The sequence below is a fragment of the Chlorocebus sabaeus genome, chromosome 23, assembly GCF_047675955.1.
Source record: "Chlorocebus sabaeus isolate Y175 chromosome 23, mChlSab1.0.hap1, whole genome shotgun sequence".
Taxonomy (NCBI): domain Eukaryota; kingdom Metazoa; phylum Chordata; class Mammalia; order Primates; family Cercopithecidae; genus Chlorocebus; species Chlorocebus sabaeus.
The window spans coordinates 69797366-69813858 of NC_132926.1; the positions used below are offsets into that span (position 1 = coordinate 69797366).

General features: G+C 40.9%; 1 protein-coding gene, 1 long non-coding RNA gene and 1 other non-coding gene across 7 annotated transcripts in view; 1 reads left to right on the forward strand and 2 right to left on the reverse strand.

Annotated features, from left to right (window-relative positions):
- The window catches only part of EPB41L4A (erythrocyte membrane protein band 4.1 like 4A), a 275434-nt gene that overhangs the window by 244192 nt on the left and 14749 nt on the right, over positions 1–16493 (forward strand). For 2 of the 5 annotated variants that reach the window (XR_012090887.1, XR_012090888.1), the window contains 6 exons: positions 5652–5699; positions 6277–6345; positions 7559–7669; positions 7840–7921; positions 11573–13712; positions 13823–13985. Coding sequence is in view for 3 of the 5 variants with exons in the window: in XM_008014131.3 (XP_008012322.3) it covers positions 5652–5699; positions 6277–6345; positions 7559–7669; positions 7840–7921; positions 11573–11701 (439 nt within the window). In the remaining 2 variants the exon portion in view is untranslated. Of the gene's footprint in view, positions 1–5651; positions 5700–6276; positions 6346–7558; positions 7670–7839; positions 7922–8492; positions 8494–11572; positions 13986–16493 lie in introns of those variants that run through there. The other 3 variants (XM_073010770.1, XM_008014131.3, XM_073010769.1) reach the window with 3 other exon arrangements.
- LOC140709989 (uncharacterized) lies at positions 14297–16089 on the reverse strand. Its single transcript, XR_012090889.1, has 3 exons — positions 15317–16089; positions 14838–14910; positions 14297–14459 (listed from the first exon to the last, which is right to left on the reverse strand). It is a non-coding gene; the product is annotated as an uncharacterized lncRNA (long non-coding RNA).
- Positions 14996–15128, reverse strand: LOC119618338 (small nucleolar RNA SNORA13). The gene has a single exon (XR_005234663.1). It is a non-coding gene; the product is annotated as a small nucleolar RNA SNORA13 (small nucleolar RNA).

Here is a 16493-nt window from a genome sequence, read left to right on the forward strand (position 1 = left end):
CAGGAAAGCAATTAGAAAACTTACAGTGGTCAAGGTGAAATGGCTTTAGCTCAGAAAAGATGGTGGTGGTGAAATGAAGAGAAGTAGATGAATGTGCATTTTGGAATTAAAGCTGACAGATTTGTAGTATGAGCGGTATTATGGATGACGTTCAGTTTCTGAACTGATCCACTGAGTGGGTAGCATGCTGTTTTACTGAGATGGGAAGGGATGGGCCAGGATTGTTTTTGGGGGAGAGAATCAAGATTTCTGTTTGTTAAGTTTGAGATGCCAAGTAGACAATTAATGGAAATATCAAGTGGGCAACTGAATAAAAGTGTTATAACTCTTAAGGATGATGGATTACTTCACATAGCACACACTGGGCTCTGTCCTTTATTTGAGCTATGACTGTTAAAAGCCTGAGATGTATTGACAATTAATAAAACACCTGCTGGGTGCTGTCGTTTGCATTCTGGATCTTCAGCTTATTACCTGATCCCCACGAGTTTCCATTTCTACAACACTCATGGTACCATGCTCTTAGGATTTTGCTGAGCATTAAGTGAGGTCGTGCCTGTGTTACAGCCTTTATTAGTAAGTTCCCCCAGGTCTTAGTTCTTCTCTAGAAACACTGCAAGGTATTGGTGTTTTTCCTTGAGATGAGGAGGTGGTGAGAAATGAAGAGAGTAGAGTAAGGCAACTCACATAAAGTCCTTAGAGACTAGAATTTGGTTGTGTGAGGATTTAGGAACCACTATAGCTTTCTTTAAAGTGGAAACATGAGCTTGGCATGTTGGCTTGTATGTGTAGTCCCAGCTACTTGGAAGGCTGAGGATGGATGATTACTTGAGGCCAGGAGTTCAAGACCAGCCTGAGCGACATAGTAAGATCGCATCCCTTAGAAAAAGTGGAAACATGGCTAGGGCAGTATTCAAGGGAAGCAATCAAAATTATCCTTCAGATATATATACATAATATAGAAAATATTTTAAAATATATGTACTGTATAAAAATATATATGTATATTTGGCATTTCAGATGTACAGTGAACCACTGATCTCTCCATTACTCCCATATTCTTAAATTCCTACTGCAGTATATGTAAATTATGTATCCATTAAGGGTCAGAATGTTATGATACATCATTATTCATTTTTGTGTTTTATCCCCAATAAATAGCTAGAAAATCAATTCATTATTAAATACCAGAGACACAGAGTAGTATAAAATACAAAACTGTTTTCTACTAAAAAGCATTAAGCTGAAATATGATTAGATCTTCTCTGGTAAAACATTGGGTAGTACAGTTCTATTTAGTACATTTTTCAGCTACAGTTGATGTTTATCACTAGGAAAAAAGCTTTGTTGAACCTGCTTTTCTACATGAGTGAACCTTTACTCAGCAGGATATTTGGAAGAGACATTAAAGTATAAACAATAGTTTTGGTAAGGTCAAACCTGGGTGCAAGAGAAGGCTCGTGCTCCCTCTGGTGGTGATAATATCTTACTATTTTAGTGAAAAGTACTGATACTGTGGAAGATGAGGCTGTCGGGGCGATGTTCTCAATTACATACAAAACATGTAAGTCTGATGCGTTAAGTGAAGATATAACACGAACCCCCACCCCCAACCCGAAGTGCCTCCTGAGCGATCTTAAGCAGCTAAGTTGTTCATCTCAGTGGCTTCCTAAGGCTTCTTTGATTTGGAGGGAGAGGGAGAAGAGTAAGACATCTAATTAGATTTATTTTGACCAGTCAGGAATGTGACAAAGAATGACTGGGATATTTGTTAGGAACTGAATTCCTTAAATAAAGATGTTTTGTAAATGTACATATTTTCAACTCTAAACTTCCTTTCAGAGGAGTGATCAGTATAAAGAAGGACCAAAAAAAAGTAAAATACTGCCATATTTTTTAGTATAATATACAAAATATAGTAAATAGATTATTGGATAATGTATTGCCCATAGTATACTTTTCGATAATATAGTTGAATAGTTTGGGGACTATATAAAATGATTATATGCAGTGATGGAGTTTAAATCCTTTGTAGATTTATGATATGTTTGTTTTAGGGTTTTGGAATAAGGGAAGTGATTTGTGAATCATGTGTCATCCAACTAATTTCTCTGATTAAAGTGGAATATTTGTATGTGGAGGAGGGATGCTTTTGAAAAATACTGGACTAATACTGGGCTGCATGATTATTTTCTATATAGGTTGTACCTTTGGACAACTTAGGGTTCTATTTCCTTTCCCTAGGAATTTATTTGGAGAGTTTTACGTAAAACATCGGCATAATTAAGTGCCTCAAATTAAGAAAAATGACTGCTGAAATTCCACAGCTTTCTAAATCCACAAGATAACACCAAGCTGCAGATCATGAATTCATCCTCAATTATTGATTAAATGTGTGCAGATGTAAGCATAAAAATAACACATTCCTCATTAACAAGCAGCTTGTGTTGACATTTGTGAAATCACAGGTGGTCTAGCAATCAGAAAATTAGCATTTTTTAAGCTTTGGAACTTTTCCTCGCCTTAAAACTGTTTGAAACTACTGGCCACGTCAGAACTTAGTTTATTTAAAAATACGACTTTTATGGTGCTATAGAACATAAAGATAAAGACTAAGCTCCTTAATCTTTTAGGACCAATGTTTATGGCTAGAAGGACTGATGATCTCATTCAGCTTAAGATAACATTTCTCAGGCCGGGTGCAGTGGCCACACCTGCAATCCCAGCACTTTGGGAGGCTGAGGTGGGCGGATCACGAGGTCAAGAGTTTGAGACCATCGTGGCCAACATGGTGAAACTCCGTCTCTAGTAAAAATTAGCCGGACGAGGTGGCGGGCGCCTGTAGTCCCAGCTACTCGGGAGGCTGAGGCCGGAGAATGGCTTGAACCCGGGAGGCAGAGCTTGCCGTGAGCCGAGATGGGGCCACTGCACTCCAGCCTGGGTGACAGAGCAAAACTGTCTCAAAACAAAACAAAACAAAACAAAACAAAACAGAAAAAAACAATTCTTCCCTAATTCTTCTGAGATGGGAATGAAAAGCATTTCCTGTGGAATTACAATCACAGTATTTTAAAAAACAAAACAAAACATGAAAACACTCTTATTTTTTTCCTGATAACTAAGGTAAGAAATTCTCCTGGCTTAAAAAGATCAGAAAATATAGAAAAGCATAAATAAGAACATAAAATTACCTGCAATACCAGCATTCAGACATATCCACTGTTATCATGCTATCAGTTTTTTAATGTATTGTTCATAGTCACTATCTCTCACCCCTAGGCCTGTTATCATGGGGTGTGTGTCCTCCTGGCCACTCATAACTTTTCTCAGTCTCCCCATGTCCACCCTAAAAGCATTCAGCTTTGAATTGCATGCCCTCACATGATACCACTCACCACTTCCGGTAGTTGTCATCAACTGCACCCTGGGTCATTTTCCTCATTCTTTTGAGTTTCTGCTTTACTGTCACTCTCTCCAGCACTATTCCAGTACTCACATAATGGATCTTTATAATAACTTGGCTTCCACTACCCAACCACAGCCACTTAATTCCTAGATCATACCCTTAATCAGTGGTTTTCCAACTGGGGGCAGTTTTGCTTCCAAGGAGACATTGTCTACAGACATTTTTGGCTGTCACACTGGGGAGGTGCTACTGGTGTCTAGAGGGTAGAGGCCACAGGTGCTACTGATCATCCTACAGTGCACAGGACAGCCTCCTACAACACAGAATTAGTATGGAAAATGTCAGTAGGGCCAAGGGTGGGAAACCGTGCTGTAACTAGAAGATAGCTGATATGTCCACTATCATACCTTCCTGAAATAAGAATAATGATCAGTAGAATAGCTTCCTAACCTGGATATTATGTAATACTTCAGACTCTTGGTTGACTGTGAGAAGTAGATCCTGGGGTATAGTCACAGCTGAACCATCATCCTGTCAGAGTGGAATAACACCTTAGTGCTTTTTAATATTAGCACCTTCTCTGACAGTATCATTTAATGGGGTTAACATATTATCTAGCAAATCAGAACAACCAAATGTAGGAAAGGCAGAGTCCATACAGGACACCAAGGAAGCAGTTTCTATGATTTTTAAGAAACATACAATTTTTTTTTTTTTTTTTTGGGCACAGGCTCTCGTTCTGTTGCCCAGGCTGGAGTGCAGTGGTGTGATCTCGGCTTACTACAACCTCTACCTCCCAGGTTCAAGAGAGTCTCATGCCTCAACCTCCTAAGCAGCTGGAATTACAGACACATGCCACCACACCCAGCGAATTTTTTGTATTTTTAGTAGAGACGGGGTTTTGCCATGTTGGCCAGGCTGGTCTCTAACTCCTGACCTCAAGTGATCCACCCTCATTGGCCTCCTAGAGTGCTGGGATTACAGGCTTGAGCCACCATGCCCAGCCTAATCTTATTCTTATAACAAAGAACATCTACATTTAACAATACAATATTTGGTCTGAGACCAAGATTTCATCCCTTTTTCCTTTCATGTTTTGTCTCATCCTGAGTTGATTAAAAGGTCTTTATAGACAGATCATTTTTTTCCTCCCTGCACCAAGGAAAAGACTTTTGGTCAGTGGTGGGAAAGTAGCTTAGTGTATTCTGTAGGTTCAGAAAGCCCTACCAGAATACCATAGTGGGGCCCTTATGAGCTGAGAAAAATGAAAGCATTAATGATACCATACACTAAAAGCAATATTGAGCCCCCCAAATGCTAATACAGATTAATCACATAAAATTCCATAGGATCTGTGGCTTTTAATTGTTATTTGTTCTTTCTTTTGGCCTATTACTCGATCTCTGTTCTCTTAAAGGGACTGACCAATGAAAGCTTATTTTCTCACTATGAAGAAAAATCATTCCGTGTCAACAATTGCAGAGATAATAGATTTCTAGTATTCATTGCTACAGTGGGAGTAATAGTTGATACTACAGAGAGTACAAACACTTGAATGCTGGCTGAAGTTTTCATTCTAGGAAATTAAAGACAGTGGTATGATATCTACTCACATACTTCTTGGAGAAAAGATTTGCAGAGTCAATAGTTGGGGATGGAGAAGGGCGTAAAGAGGGTGGCAGCATGAGCCAAGGCCCCAAATAGGTCCTAGCATTTGCTGGCCCAAGTTTTGTTGCAGAAATGCAACACCAGATGTAACATGAAAGATGGATCATTGGTACAGTCTGCCATCAGGGCCAGTCCCACCAGTTGCTTTTTCCTTGTGGTGGTTGCTTCTTGTGGGTAATCACAGATCATGTTGGGACTTTTTAGAATCAGGATGAGTTCTTCTTTTACCATTACTTACAAGTCTCTGGAAAGATCAGAAACAGACGCCCTGAATCATCCTTCATTGTACAGTTACCGCTGGAGGGGGAGGCATATGGCCCTGCAGTTCTGAAGTCTTTCATTAAATGAAGCTCTGGTTATCACTAGGTTTTATGATTTTCCTTCAGCAGCAGTAGCAGCAATTTAGCTGCTGGTGTCTTTATACTACCCATCACAATGGCTATCCCTGTCCAGTCTTTCCTTGTCTGTTCTCAGCTGGCAAATAAGAACTTCACAGTCTGAAAACTATTAAAGTTAGTTATTAGGTTGTGAGATGAAGCATGTTTGTAGAGATGAATGTTGTTTTCTCTATTTATAGGAGAAGCCCTGATATCCAAGCAAAAGAAGAGTTATGGAAGCACATTCAGTGAGTAATAGTTTTTCTTTCTCATTGTTTTAAAACCCATGTAGTTTTAATGCAGTTGGAAGAAAGACTGCTGGTACTGAGAGGCAGCCTCAGCGTGATGCCTGCCAAAGCCATTGCCACCATGTGTAGCAGGCACAGGGAGCACATGGTCATGGTGCCTTACCATATCGGAGCCTATCTACAGGCAGCCCTGACACCTCCTCACCTTGGGTCATTTAGTCTCGCCTCCAAATGGACCCCAGACAGGCCAATAGTTTACAAATAAATACCAAGGAAAACAAATCCAGAAGAAAAAAGACACCCACCGCAGGGGAGAGAAGCAGATCTTTTATAGGGAAATGGGGAATGGCTGGAGTCTGAATGTAGAAAAATTGAAAGAACACAAAAGAGCTACAGAAAAGGTTTTACCCCTCCTATTTTTCCTTGAACACATTTTTAGTTTTTATAAATTTGTATTGGTTTTACTAACACTGTTTTGGGACAAGATTAGAAAGGGAAAACTCAGCTGCCAATTGTGAAAGATACTAGCATTTATATCAGCACCACAACTATCATTTTCTTGCTTATTCCTTTATAGAAAGGAACTTGTGGATCCATCCGGATTGTCAGAAGAACAATTAAAAGAGATTCCGTACACTAAAATAGAGTGAGTGCCTTTGAAAATCTTCTCACAAAAGCTTTATTAGGGCTTGTGAGTAATCCATTCTAATTCTTCAGTTGTGTTCCAGGCAGTGCTTTAATTTGTCTTTACATTTTAATCAAAATTAGGTGACAATAGCAAAAGAGGAAGAAAAGTGTGTATTAAAGCTACTTATTCTACACTATAATCACTATCGTGTCTTGTTAGCCACCTCTTTGTACATGGTAGGTACAAGGGGGCTTTTCCTGATTAATGTCAGTTTCAAAATAAATTCTTTTCTGAGATTCTCATTGATAAAGTTTTTTATCCATTATTTTACACCAAGAGAATTATGTTGACCATAAAACTCTCATATGAGCCCAGTCCAATCTCTGGCATAGAAGCAGCACATTGAACAGGCTTCATGAAAGCACAGCAGGAGTCCCTAGTCACCAGTGTAAGAGGAGCCATACCTGTTGGCTGTGTTTTCTGCCTTGCCAGAACTTGGTTAAGAGAAAGTGAGTGCCTGCTTTGTTCCCCTTCTGCAGCTATGCTGCTTTCCCACCACAGTTAAATAGCAGGTTGGTACACCCCGGCCACCCTCTGTCCCCCTCTTCAGGTCAAAGATTTGAATATTCATTTGTTTTTAATTATTAAGGTATAATCAACAAATAAAATCTGTGTATGTTTACAGTGTATAATGTGATGTTTGGATATATGTATACATTGTGAAATGCTGAAATCAAGCTAATATATCTATCACCTTACATACTTTTTTTTTAATGGAGAGAACACTTAAGGTCTACTTTCTTAGCAGTTTTCAAGTGAAGAGTGAATTCTTAATGTTAGTAGCTAGGACAGTGGACCAACTTTTTCCATTAGGAATGCCATTTTGTCTGCATTATAGATTTTGTTTTCTTCCATGCTACTAAAAAGAATTCCACTGTGAGGAATAATTTCATTTAAAATTTGGTGGTTAAAAAATATACATACACACACACACACATATATATACACACACACAAATAACTATAAAGAGCTTCATTTTCACATATGGTCAAGGGAGCATTTTTCTTGTGAAATTTAAGTCACTCAAATTTTCAAAGCCTAGAGGAGTCAAGTTCTTTTTAAAACTCTGAAAGTTGCTATTCTTTTGCGGTTTCAATATTAAGGAAGAACTCCTACTTTTCCTTTTCTGACTTTGGGTGTTTGTTCCCATTTTTCCTGGTTGCTTGTTCAGGACACAAGGTGACCCAGTCCGCATCAGGCATTCTCATTCGCCACGAAGTTACCGGCAGTATCGCCGGTCCCAGTGTTCAGATGGGGAGCGATCAGTTCTCTCGGAAGTGAAGTAAGTGGGCAGGCCAGAGCCATCACCATCATGGCTCCAGAACAGTGCAGTCGAAAAGAACTTTACTTGCTCATGGAAATGTTTTATATGTACACTGCAGTACTCTTCCAACTTAATTTCTGATTCTAGGTACTGTTCCAGTCACTAATTCTAAAACTCATTCTCTGCAGTTCAAAAACAGATCTTGTACCACCGCTTCCGGTGACTCGTTCTTCGGATGCTCAGGGTTCTGGGGACGCTACAGTTCATCAGGTTAGTAATAGTAAGGTTTGAAGAAGGGGTTGTATTGATGACAATTTTGAGAAGCATTTTGTGCTTTGGAAAGTTCCTTTGGGGAGGTAGGGCAGGCAGTGAAACCTTAATGTCATTCTGAGATTCTGTATTTTAAAAGAACATGTAGAAGAACATGGAAGGAAAAGTGCATGATCAAGAACCTTGGTACAATCTGGGAAGAGTTAGAATAACAGGTAGAGGTAGTGGGGCAAAGTTGAGGATAACAAAGATTGTAAGATTGTTTGGAGCCAGAATAAAGAAACAATTGTTTCACTAATTAAAAAGCAACAATAACAACAGGTATTTTGAGCCAGAGAAACAAAGAGAAAGTGACAGACTCACATTGTTAACTAATAGCAGACAGAAGAATTACTTAAGTCCTGTTTTATTTCTGTCTTTTCCATCACAATTACTTTCATTCTGGAAATGTTTTTAAAATGTAGTTAAAAAGGAATTCAGAGACAACACCTAGCTGCCTTAACAAAATCACTTTAACACTTAGCTGAATTTGATAATCAGGGGAGCACTGTGGCAAACATAGTTCAGTAAGGGTTTCATACCACCTCTCATAATGTATTTTTTAATAAGATGGGAAAAAATGTGGGCTGAATAAGACAGTTGGATGGATTTATATCTGGTTAAACAACCACTGTAAAACTCTAAAAACAAAGTTGATATGTCTGATGGATCAGGGTCAGCCCATTGTTCGTCGTGCTGTGGTTTTCAGTGTCATTTGATCATGGATCCTTTAGAAAAGCCAGTTGTATCTACTGACTCTCATCCCAAAAAATGCATGTAAGCACATGTACAGTTTTTGGATCACGTAAGAAGCCTGACACCAGCAGTATCTATCATGTGTGGCCCTTTTTGTTTTTATCAATGACTGGAGCAAGGCCTGTGCTAATTTAAGTTAGGTTCCCTAGAGAGATTCTGAAATGGAGATCTGCATGCAGGAAGCTTGTTAGAAAGTGCCCACAGGATCCACACTTGTTGGGGAGAAAGTGAAAGACGGGTTTGGGCAGAGGCAAAAGCTGATCCCACAGGGAGCTCTAGAGTTGAGATGGCTCTTCAAATTCATCCTACCGTGAGACAGGGGGGTTGAACCTTTACACATTCACACTCATCCCATAGAAATCACTGGGTAAGGGATGTTCTGGGAGGGGGGTTCTCTTCAACTGAGGGCAGTTCCTGGGGAGGGGCTCAGTTTTGAGCTACATGGCCGGCAACAGTCCCAGCAGCTGGAGAATGAATGCCTCGGTCTAGAATGGAGGTCTGCGTGGTAAACACAGCTTCTACTATAAACTGCGTAATATTTGATGAGATCAGCCTGGGAGAGCTAATAGGTTGTCCAAATAGACATTTGGTTTCAAGTTGACAGTACTTTTTCAAAATTATATTCATGATTAAGTTTAGGCTTTGCATTCCGACTGACCTGAATCATTTGTGTTTCATCTCTGCATACTACTTGGGTAATTTTAATACTGCTAAACTTCTAAGCCTCAATTTTTATACAGTGTAGATAACCTACCTCCTACGGTTATTGTGATGATTAATAAGCAGTTATCATTTGTTTTTTTCTTTTTTCTTTTTTTTTTTTTTTTTTGGTCTTAAATTTTAGTTGGTTTCAATACAAGTAGTAATTTTTATTTCCACTCAGGAATTAAAAAAACTTACACACATTCTAAGTTGGAAGAATAGCTTTCACTTTGCGGGACACAAGAACTCACATGCATCTTCTGATCAGTGGCACTGATTCTAAGCCTGTCTCCAGAACACTTTTGATTTTGAATTCAGTAAATATCCAGTGAGCCCATCTAAGGAATGTCAAGCACTGGTCTGAGCAATCAGCAAACCATGGCCTAAGGGCCAAATCTAGTCTGCTGCCTTTGTACAGCCCAGAAGCCAGTAATGGTTTTTACACCTTTAAAGGGTTGTTTAAAAGCAAAACAAAGTAACAGTAACATGTGACACAAACAGGATGTAGTTTACAGTCTGGCTCTTTATAAAAAAGTTTGATGGCCCTAGCCTAGACATGGAGGCATAAAAGTAAACAGTTAAAACAAATAGGAGTATGCATTACAAAGAAATGCCTGAGCTAGAGGAGCAACAAAGTGACCTCACTTTGCATGTTTACGGTGTTCAGAGAAGGCCATCTCAGAAAGTGGCATTTAAAGCTGAGACCTGGCAGGTGAGGAGCCAGCCATGTGAGTGGCCGCAAGGCTGATGTAATCAGAGTGAGGAATATAGGGAAAATGCTGACTCTGGAGAGGGCCTGGGTATTTGAGGAGCTGAAAGACCAACATGCACTGAGCATGAGGGGAAAGGCAGATAACACAAGGCCTTAAAGGCTGTGGGAAACGTTTGCATCTTATTGTTTTATTCCAAGTGCTAAAAGGAAGCCACTCATCGGCTGCCATGCGGAGAAGGGGCTGGAGTGACCAATGGAATCTAGAAAGGTGCATTTCCTAATGCAACTTTTAAGTTCTAATTTCCACCACAATGCCACCAGAGTTCTGGCAGTGACCTGCTGTACACCTCACCTTGCCTTTTCACGCAAAGGCTGCTAAGAATGGGGAAGAATAGCAACTTAATTTCTTAAGGTCTGCAGAGTGGACAGATTCAATCCTAGACAAACAACATAGTACTTATTTCAGGTCCTCTCCTAGCAATTTTTTCTGGTAATTCTTCTGCTATATTTTCCTCTCACATTCACTGGTGTCCTCTTCCCACCTCTGGCTATCCAGAAATCTTCCATCCCAAATAGACTGGTTCATACTTCCGATGATAGGCAGAATAATTATTCCATCAGTGCTTTTTGAATGTCAGTAAAACAAATTAAGCCAGTCATAGGAACAGATTAAAGGTAACTGCATTTTAAAAGAGGGATTTTTTTTTTTTTTTTTTTTTTTTAGCTCAAACAAATCTCAAAATAGATTGGGACAGTGTAGCCCATTATTTGTGGGAATATACATTTGGGGAAGGAAATATGCTTGCCAGCCTGATACACTAACAATGTTAGGCCATCTCTTGGAAGAGCAGGAGGGGTTTGCGTAAGGAGCAGCAGATGTGAGTTAGTGTCTTTCTCAGAGCCTCCACCTGTGTTGATGGGAGATGTGTAAAACCTAAGTTTTACAAAGTAGTGGATGTGGTGCCCAGGCTCTGGTAATCAGCTGCCGTTTCTCCATACGAGACAAGTGATGGGGGCTCACAAGACATTGTTCCATTCATTGACTGCTGAAAATAAAATCAGGGGATTATAAATTGCCTCCAACTCTCTCCATCACTATTCTGTTTGCAAAAGTGAGAAGGTTGAGAGCCTGGTTTGGGAATTATTAACAAAAGTAATGACAGATTTGGGTGAATTATGCCTAATATTCATGAATAAAATTGTTACGAATGTAAATGTCAGACTAATTTTGTATATTAAACAAAGATTAAATACAAACTTTGTTTATTTTGCACAACTATTTAGAGGGAACATTTATTGAATAGCTTTTGGTATTATGAAACTTTTGAATTAACTCAGTATCTTCAATTTAAGAGCAGCTTGGTTTCTGATGTAATTAAAACACTTCATTTGGTTGTTTTCTTCTGAATCTTTCTGTACTTTTCAAATATATTTTATTTTAGAGAAGAAATGGGTCTAAAGATAGCCTGATGGAAGAAAAACCTCAGACATCTCCAAACAACCTGGCTGGAAAACACACAGCAAAAACAATAAAAACTATCCACGCTTCCCGCCTCAAGACAGAGACTTGATCCTGATGAAGGGTCAAGGGTAGGGGTGGGAAGGTTGTGTGCACCACTGGTACTTTCGAAACTGTGAAATAGATACCTTGATTCAAATCTCAGACCTGCGAGTATTTCAGCATAAGACAATGTTATCTTTTGCTTTTTTTTTTTTCTTTTGAGATGTTACCACTGTCGCCCAGGCTGGAGTGCAGCGGCACCATGTCAGCTCACCACAACCTCCACTTCCTGGGTTTAAGCGATTCTCCTGCCTCACAGGCGTGCGCCACAACACGCGGCTCTTTCTGTGTTTTTAATAGAGACAGGGTTTCACCATGTTGGGGGCTGGTCTCAAACTCCTGACCTCAAGTGACTGGCCTGCCTCAGCCTCCCAAAGTGCTGGGATTATAGGCATGGTTTAACTACAGCACAGTCGTGCTGAAGCACCTTTTTGTTTTAACTGGAAGAATAAGTATTTTGTAAAAATTCACTTGAAACCACATTTTCGTTTCTGGAACAGGATAGCAATCACTCATTTCTGACTGTGTTGTGTCTGTGTCCACCACAACCAAGACCAGATGCATCTGATGAACGTTCTGGAAATCTGAACTGCAACTAGCCTGCTGTGCAATAGTACAAGTGGGAGGACGTCTTCCCAGCTCTGGGTTGGTTCTCAAGTAGCGCCCAGATGCAAAAGGACTGAGGCATCACTTCCAGACTGCAGATATTTTTATTCATATAGTTCTTTATAATACTGTATTTTGTGGTGTTAAGTTCCACCAGTTATTTACAAATGATGTAAAAAGCTTTGTTTTTAAGTGTTAATTTCTAAAGTGTTCTTGTCTTGTGTTTTCAGAAGTCTATGTGGATTTCAGTTGATCCCTCACCCCAAACCTCAAATGATCCTCACCGGCTCTCCCCAGTGACTATTTTGGACCTTTCCTCTCCATAGATGACTTTGCAGTCTACGGGGAAAATACTTACACAGGATGTCTTACATCTCCAATCCCTTACCACATACAGTTCTCTCCACAGCTGCCAGCAGCCCTAACCTTTTTGTCTCCCCACCTGTGCTTTGGATGCTCTCTCCCAGCCTTTTCAGGATCTTTGTATCTCCTCCTCCTATATTAATGTATTCAATCATCCTCTCAGCTAGATCCTTGCTACTTGGTTTTAAATTTAAAACTAAGACTAAAGAAAACTATCTTTCATAACTACAACCTCCCACCCTCTCGCAACTATGATTTTCCTCTCATTCTCAGCCAATCTTCATGCAAGGAGTTATCTTTAGTCATGGCCCTCAATACTAATCCATATCTTAAGTGATTAATATCAATCACTGTGTCACTTAATCCCAGGGAGAATTTTTAGGACATTCTTTTGCTTCTTTAATGTAATCCTATTTTGCTCCTACCACATACTGACCACCCTTTCTAGCTTATCATGCTTTACCTTGCCATTAGTGGAGTTTCTCTAAGTTCAGACCCTAGGCCCTCTTCCTCTACCCCGGGTAGATACCATTTATACCCATGGCCTTAAGGTTTATTTCTGTAGTTTAGACTACCGAGTAATGCGCTACTGCAAAAAGACCATTTGGATTTCTTAAAGGTAATTTAAGAATTCAGCTGTTTAAATGCTGCTCCCCAACTGGATTTATAGTCATTATGCTCATCAGTGTGCAAGCTCGACACCTAGCAGTTATGGACACCTCCACTATTGCCAAGTCTAGTTGGCTCTGTCATCGAACTATAAACAATTTTATTTCACTAATTTTACTAGTGCGAGATGGTCTCTCGCCTAGACAATAAGCAACCTAGTTCAACTACCTTTTTTTGCAAATCTGATTTTCCACCATGGACTTATCTTGCTTTAATAAAGCCAGAGGGAGCCTGAAGTGGTGTGTCTGGCTTCTTTACCTACCTCTTCAGCCTCATTTTGTAACACTCCCACCTCCCATAATAGCCATCTTACATGCCTCAGTAAACAACTCAATTCTGAAACAAGGCACTGAAGAGGGAAAGCAGCCAAAACTGTCACAAAAGTAAGTGGACTTATGGTATCTTTTTTCTAGCCCAAGCCTCTGCATGTCATTTCCCCAATTTTGCCTTGTGAAAAATATGACACATACCTTTGGTCTCAACTCTTTCTCAGGTTTCCCCAAGAAAATCCTGTCATGGAACTCATAGTGAAGTTTTACATGTGATGACATTCCCTCCACTCAGCTATGTTTCCAAAGGGAAGAACTGTGCTGTGCTCATCATCGTGTTCTTAGCTCCTAGTACAGTGCTTTCAATAAATTTTTTGAATACCTGAATACATTATTTGTTGTTTCTTGCAAAGTGAAGGCAGAAGATATGCCAATATTAAGTGTACAATCTAGTTGGAGGGAAAAAATGTATGCATTGGGTACAGTAAAGCACACCTGTCACTAGAAATCAGTCTAGTTCTCACCACGATTTTTGAGTCACTGGAAGAAAGTACATTTCTCTTTGGGCCAAACACAAGCTATTGTAAGGCTATTAATTATGGTGACAGCAGTGAAAACTGATCAAAAAAGAAGCCCTCCTCCCTTATAACTTTTTAGAAACAGCTATTTCTGGCAGTTAATCACTTAAAACACAAATGTCAAAGTGCATTAATATATTTATTCACATCCTCACTGTCTTAAATGTGTGTTTACAGACTCCAACAGGCAGTTATGTCAGAAATCCTCAGACTCCCAGCAATTTCAAACGAGCCAAGCAACTCTTGTGAAGACCAAATTTTCAAACTCTTCACCAAGGACATCCTAAGAGAAAAAATAAAGTACTCAATTCGGCAGCAGATATTTTTGTGTAACATTTTAATCAAGAACTTGGTAATTAACATGCCTGCCATTTGACAAGTTTTTAAAAAACTCAATGACTACACATAAAAACAATTCTTAAGGGATCCAGAATGCCAGTACTATGCGTATTTATTTCCCTGGGCTTCTCAGGATGTATCAGCAAAACTTTCCCAAAAATAAGCTGTGCAGGATGTCCCATTTGTTAACTCACCTAAATAGCTACAGACGGAGCAACACTACGAATCTACCACTAACATTAATACTCACTAGAGAAGGAGCCCCAATTTAAAAGGTGATAAAAATTCCCATTACAAAGTGCTTTATGACATATCACCCTACCTTCTGGTCACCTTTGTGCTCCCAGATGGTATTGAGCTAGCAGCAGTCTACACTTCAGGCATCCATCTTCCACCTGAACAAAAATTAAAACTGGTTAAGACAAACCATACACTTGTGGCTGGCGGGGTCAAGATCTCGCGTGTAAATGTAAAAGCAGCAACTGTTACTTATGCAGCTCCTACACCAAAGATACCAAATTCAAGGGCAGGAAAAGGCTGCAAAGCGTTTAATTTACGCCTTTTTTGACACCACATTCACTAGTTTCCAAAGTGAATGGGCAACACAAAGGCTGACACTGCGCGAGGTCGGCTCTACGACATAAGGTTGCTGACTGGCTGACAGTAATCTGATTACAGCCTAAAAACGAACAATACATTTCAGAGAAATTTTCTCACTATTTAAAATCCGACTTAGTAATGAAAAGTGAAATGAGATGCGTTTTAAATGGCGACTCGTCTCGTACCAACGTGAAAACTCACCTGCAGGGTAGGTGATCACTGCCGCCGAGTACCGCATATGGAAACAGCCGTCACCAGGCCCTCTGCTTTTAAGTTATTTTACCCGGGGGCAGGGCAGGCATAAAGTCAGGTAAGGCCTTTTCACTAACGAAAATAAAACCAGGCTTATCTGGAGAACTCCCTGGCATAGTCGATGATCTAAACACAAATCCACCAGCTCCCCGTTTCCAAGCTTGGGAACGCAGGCGCGAGGCCACGCCGCTTACCCTTCACGCGTTCACGGCCCCGGACACCTCGGACACGGTCCGGCCGCCGCAGTCGGCTCACCAGACTCAGGGTGGCCGCGTTCCCCTGCCCGGCGCCCCGGCGTGACAGACCACGCGGCCGCGGCCACAGCCAAGCGCCATCCCGGAAGACCCAGCACAAAACCCACACCAAGTTCGCACCAAAAGGAAGAAAGAGCGACCTGCCGTCCCACAATGCTTTTCTAGAAGTGGAAGGACCCACTGTCCGAGGGCGCGAGGGGGGAGCGAGCTGTACCATGGGCCGCTGCACTCCCGCGAGACGCCGCCGTGTGGCCGGAGGGAGAAGTGCCAGTGAGGGACCGAGGGGCGTGTCACCAAGGGAAAGAGGAGCCTGGGTTCTCAGCCTGAGTCACCTCTGCGGTTTTGTGACCAGTTCTTTCCATAGAGGAAGTATCCAGAGCCCCCCGCCCAGGGTCAAGAGCATATTGTCAGTGCTGGCAGCAACAGGAGCCCAAAGGACTTTAGACCACGTGTTTTGGGACCTGACAGAATTCATGTCTCCGACTGAGGAAGAGCAGGGTCATTCATTCGAAAGATATTCGGTCAGCACTTACTATGCTCCAGGCCCTGGCCTGAGTGCCTGGGAATCAGATGTGGGTGAGCCAGGCAAGGTTCCTGTGGTACATTCTGCTTGGGTGAGAAGGCCACTGTCCAGGTGAGCCCGGATGCTGAAATTCCACAATGTAAGTGCCAGGAGGGCAGCAAAAGAGGGTCATGCCATAGAGCAGCGCTGTCCAATGGAAACAGTGTGAGCCATGAATATAATTTTAAATTTTCCAATTGCCACATAAAATGTAAAAAGAAGGCAGGGTGCAGTGGCTCATGCCTGTAATCCCAGCGCTTCGGCAGGCTGAGGCAGGTGATCATCTGAAGTCAGGCGTTCAAGACCAGCC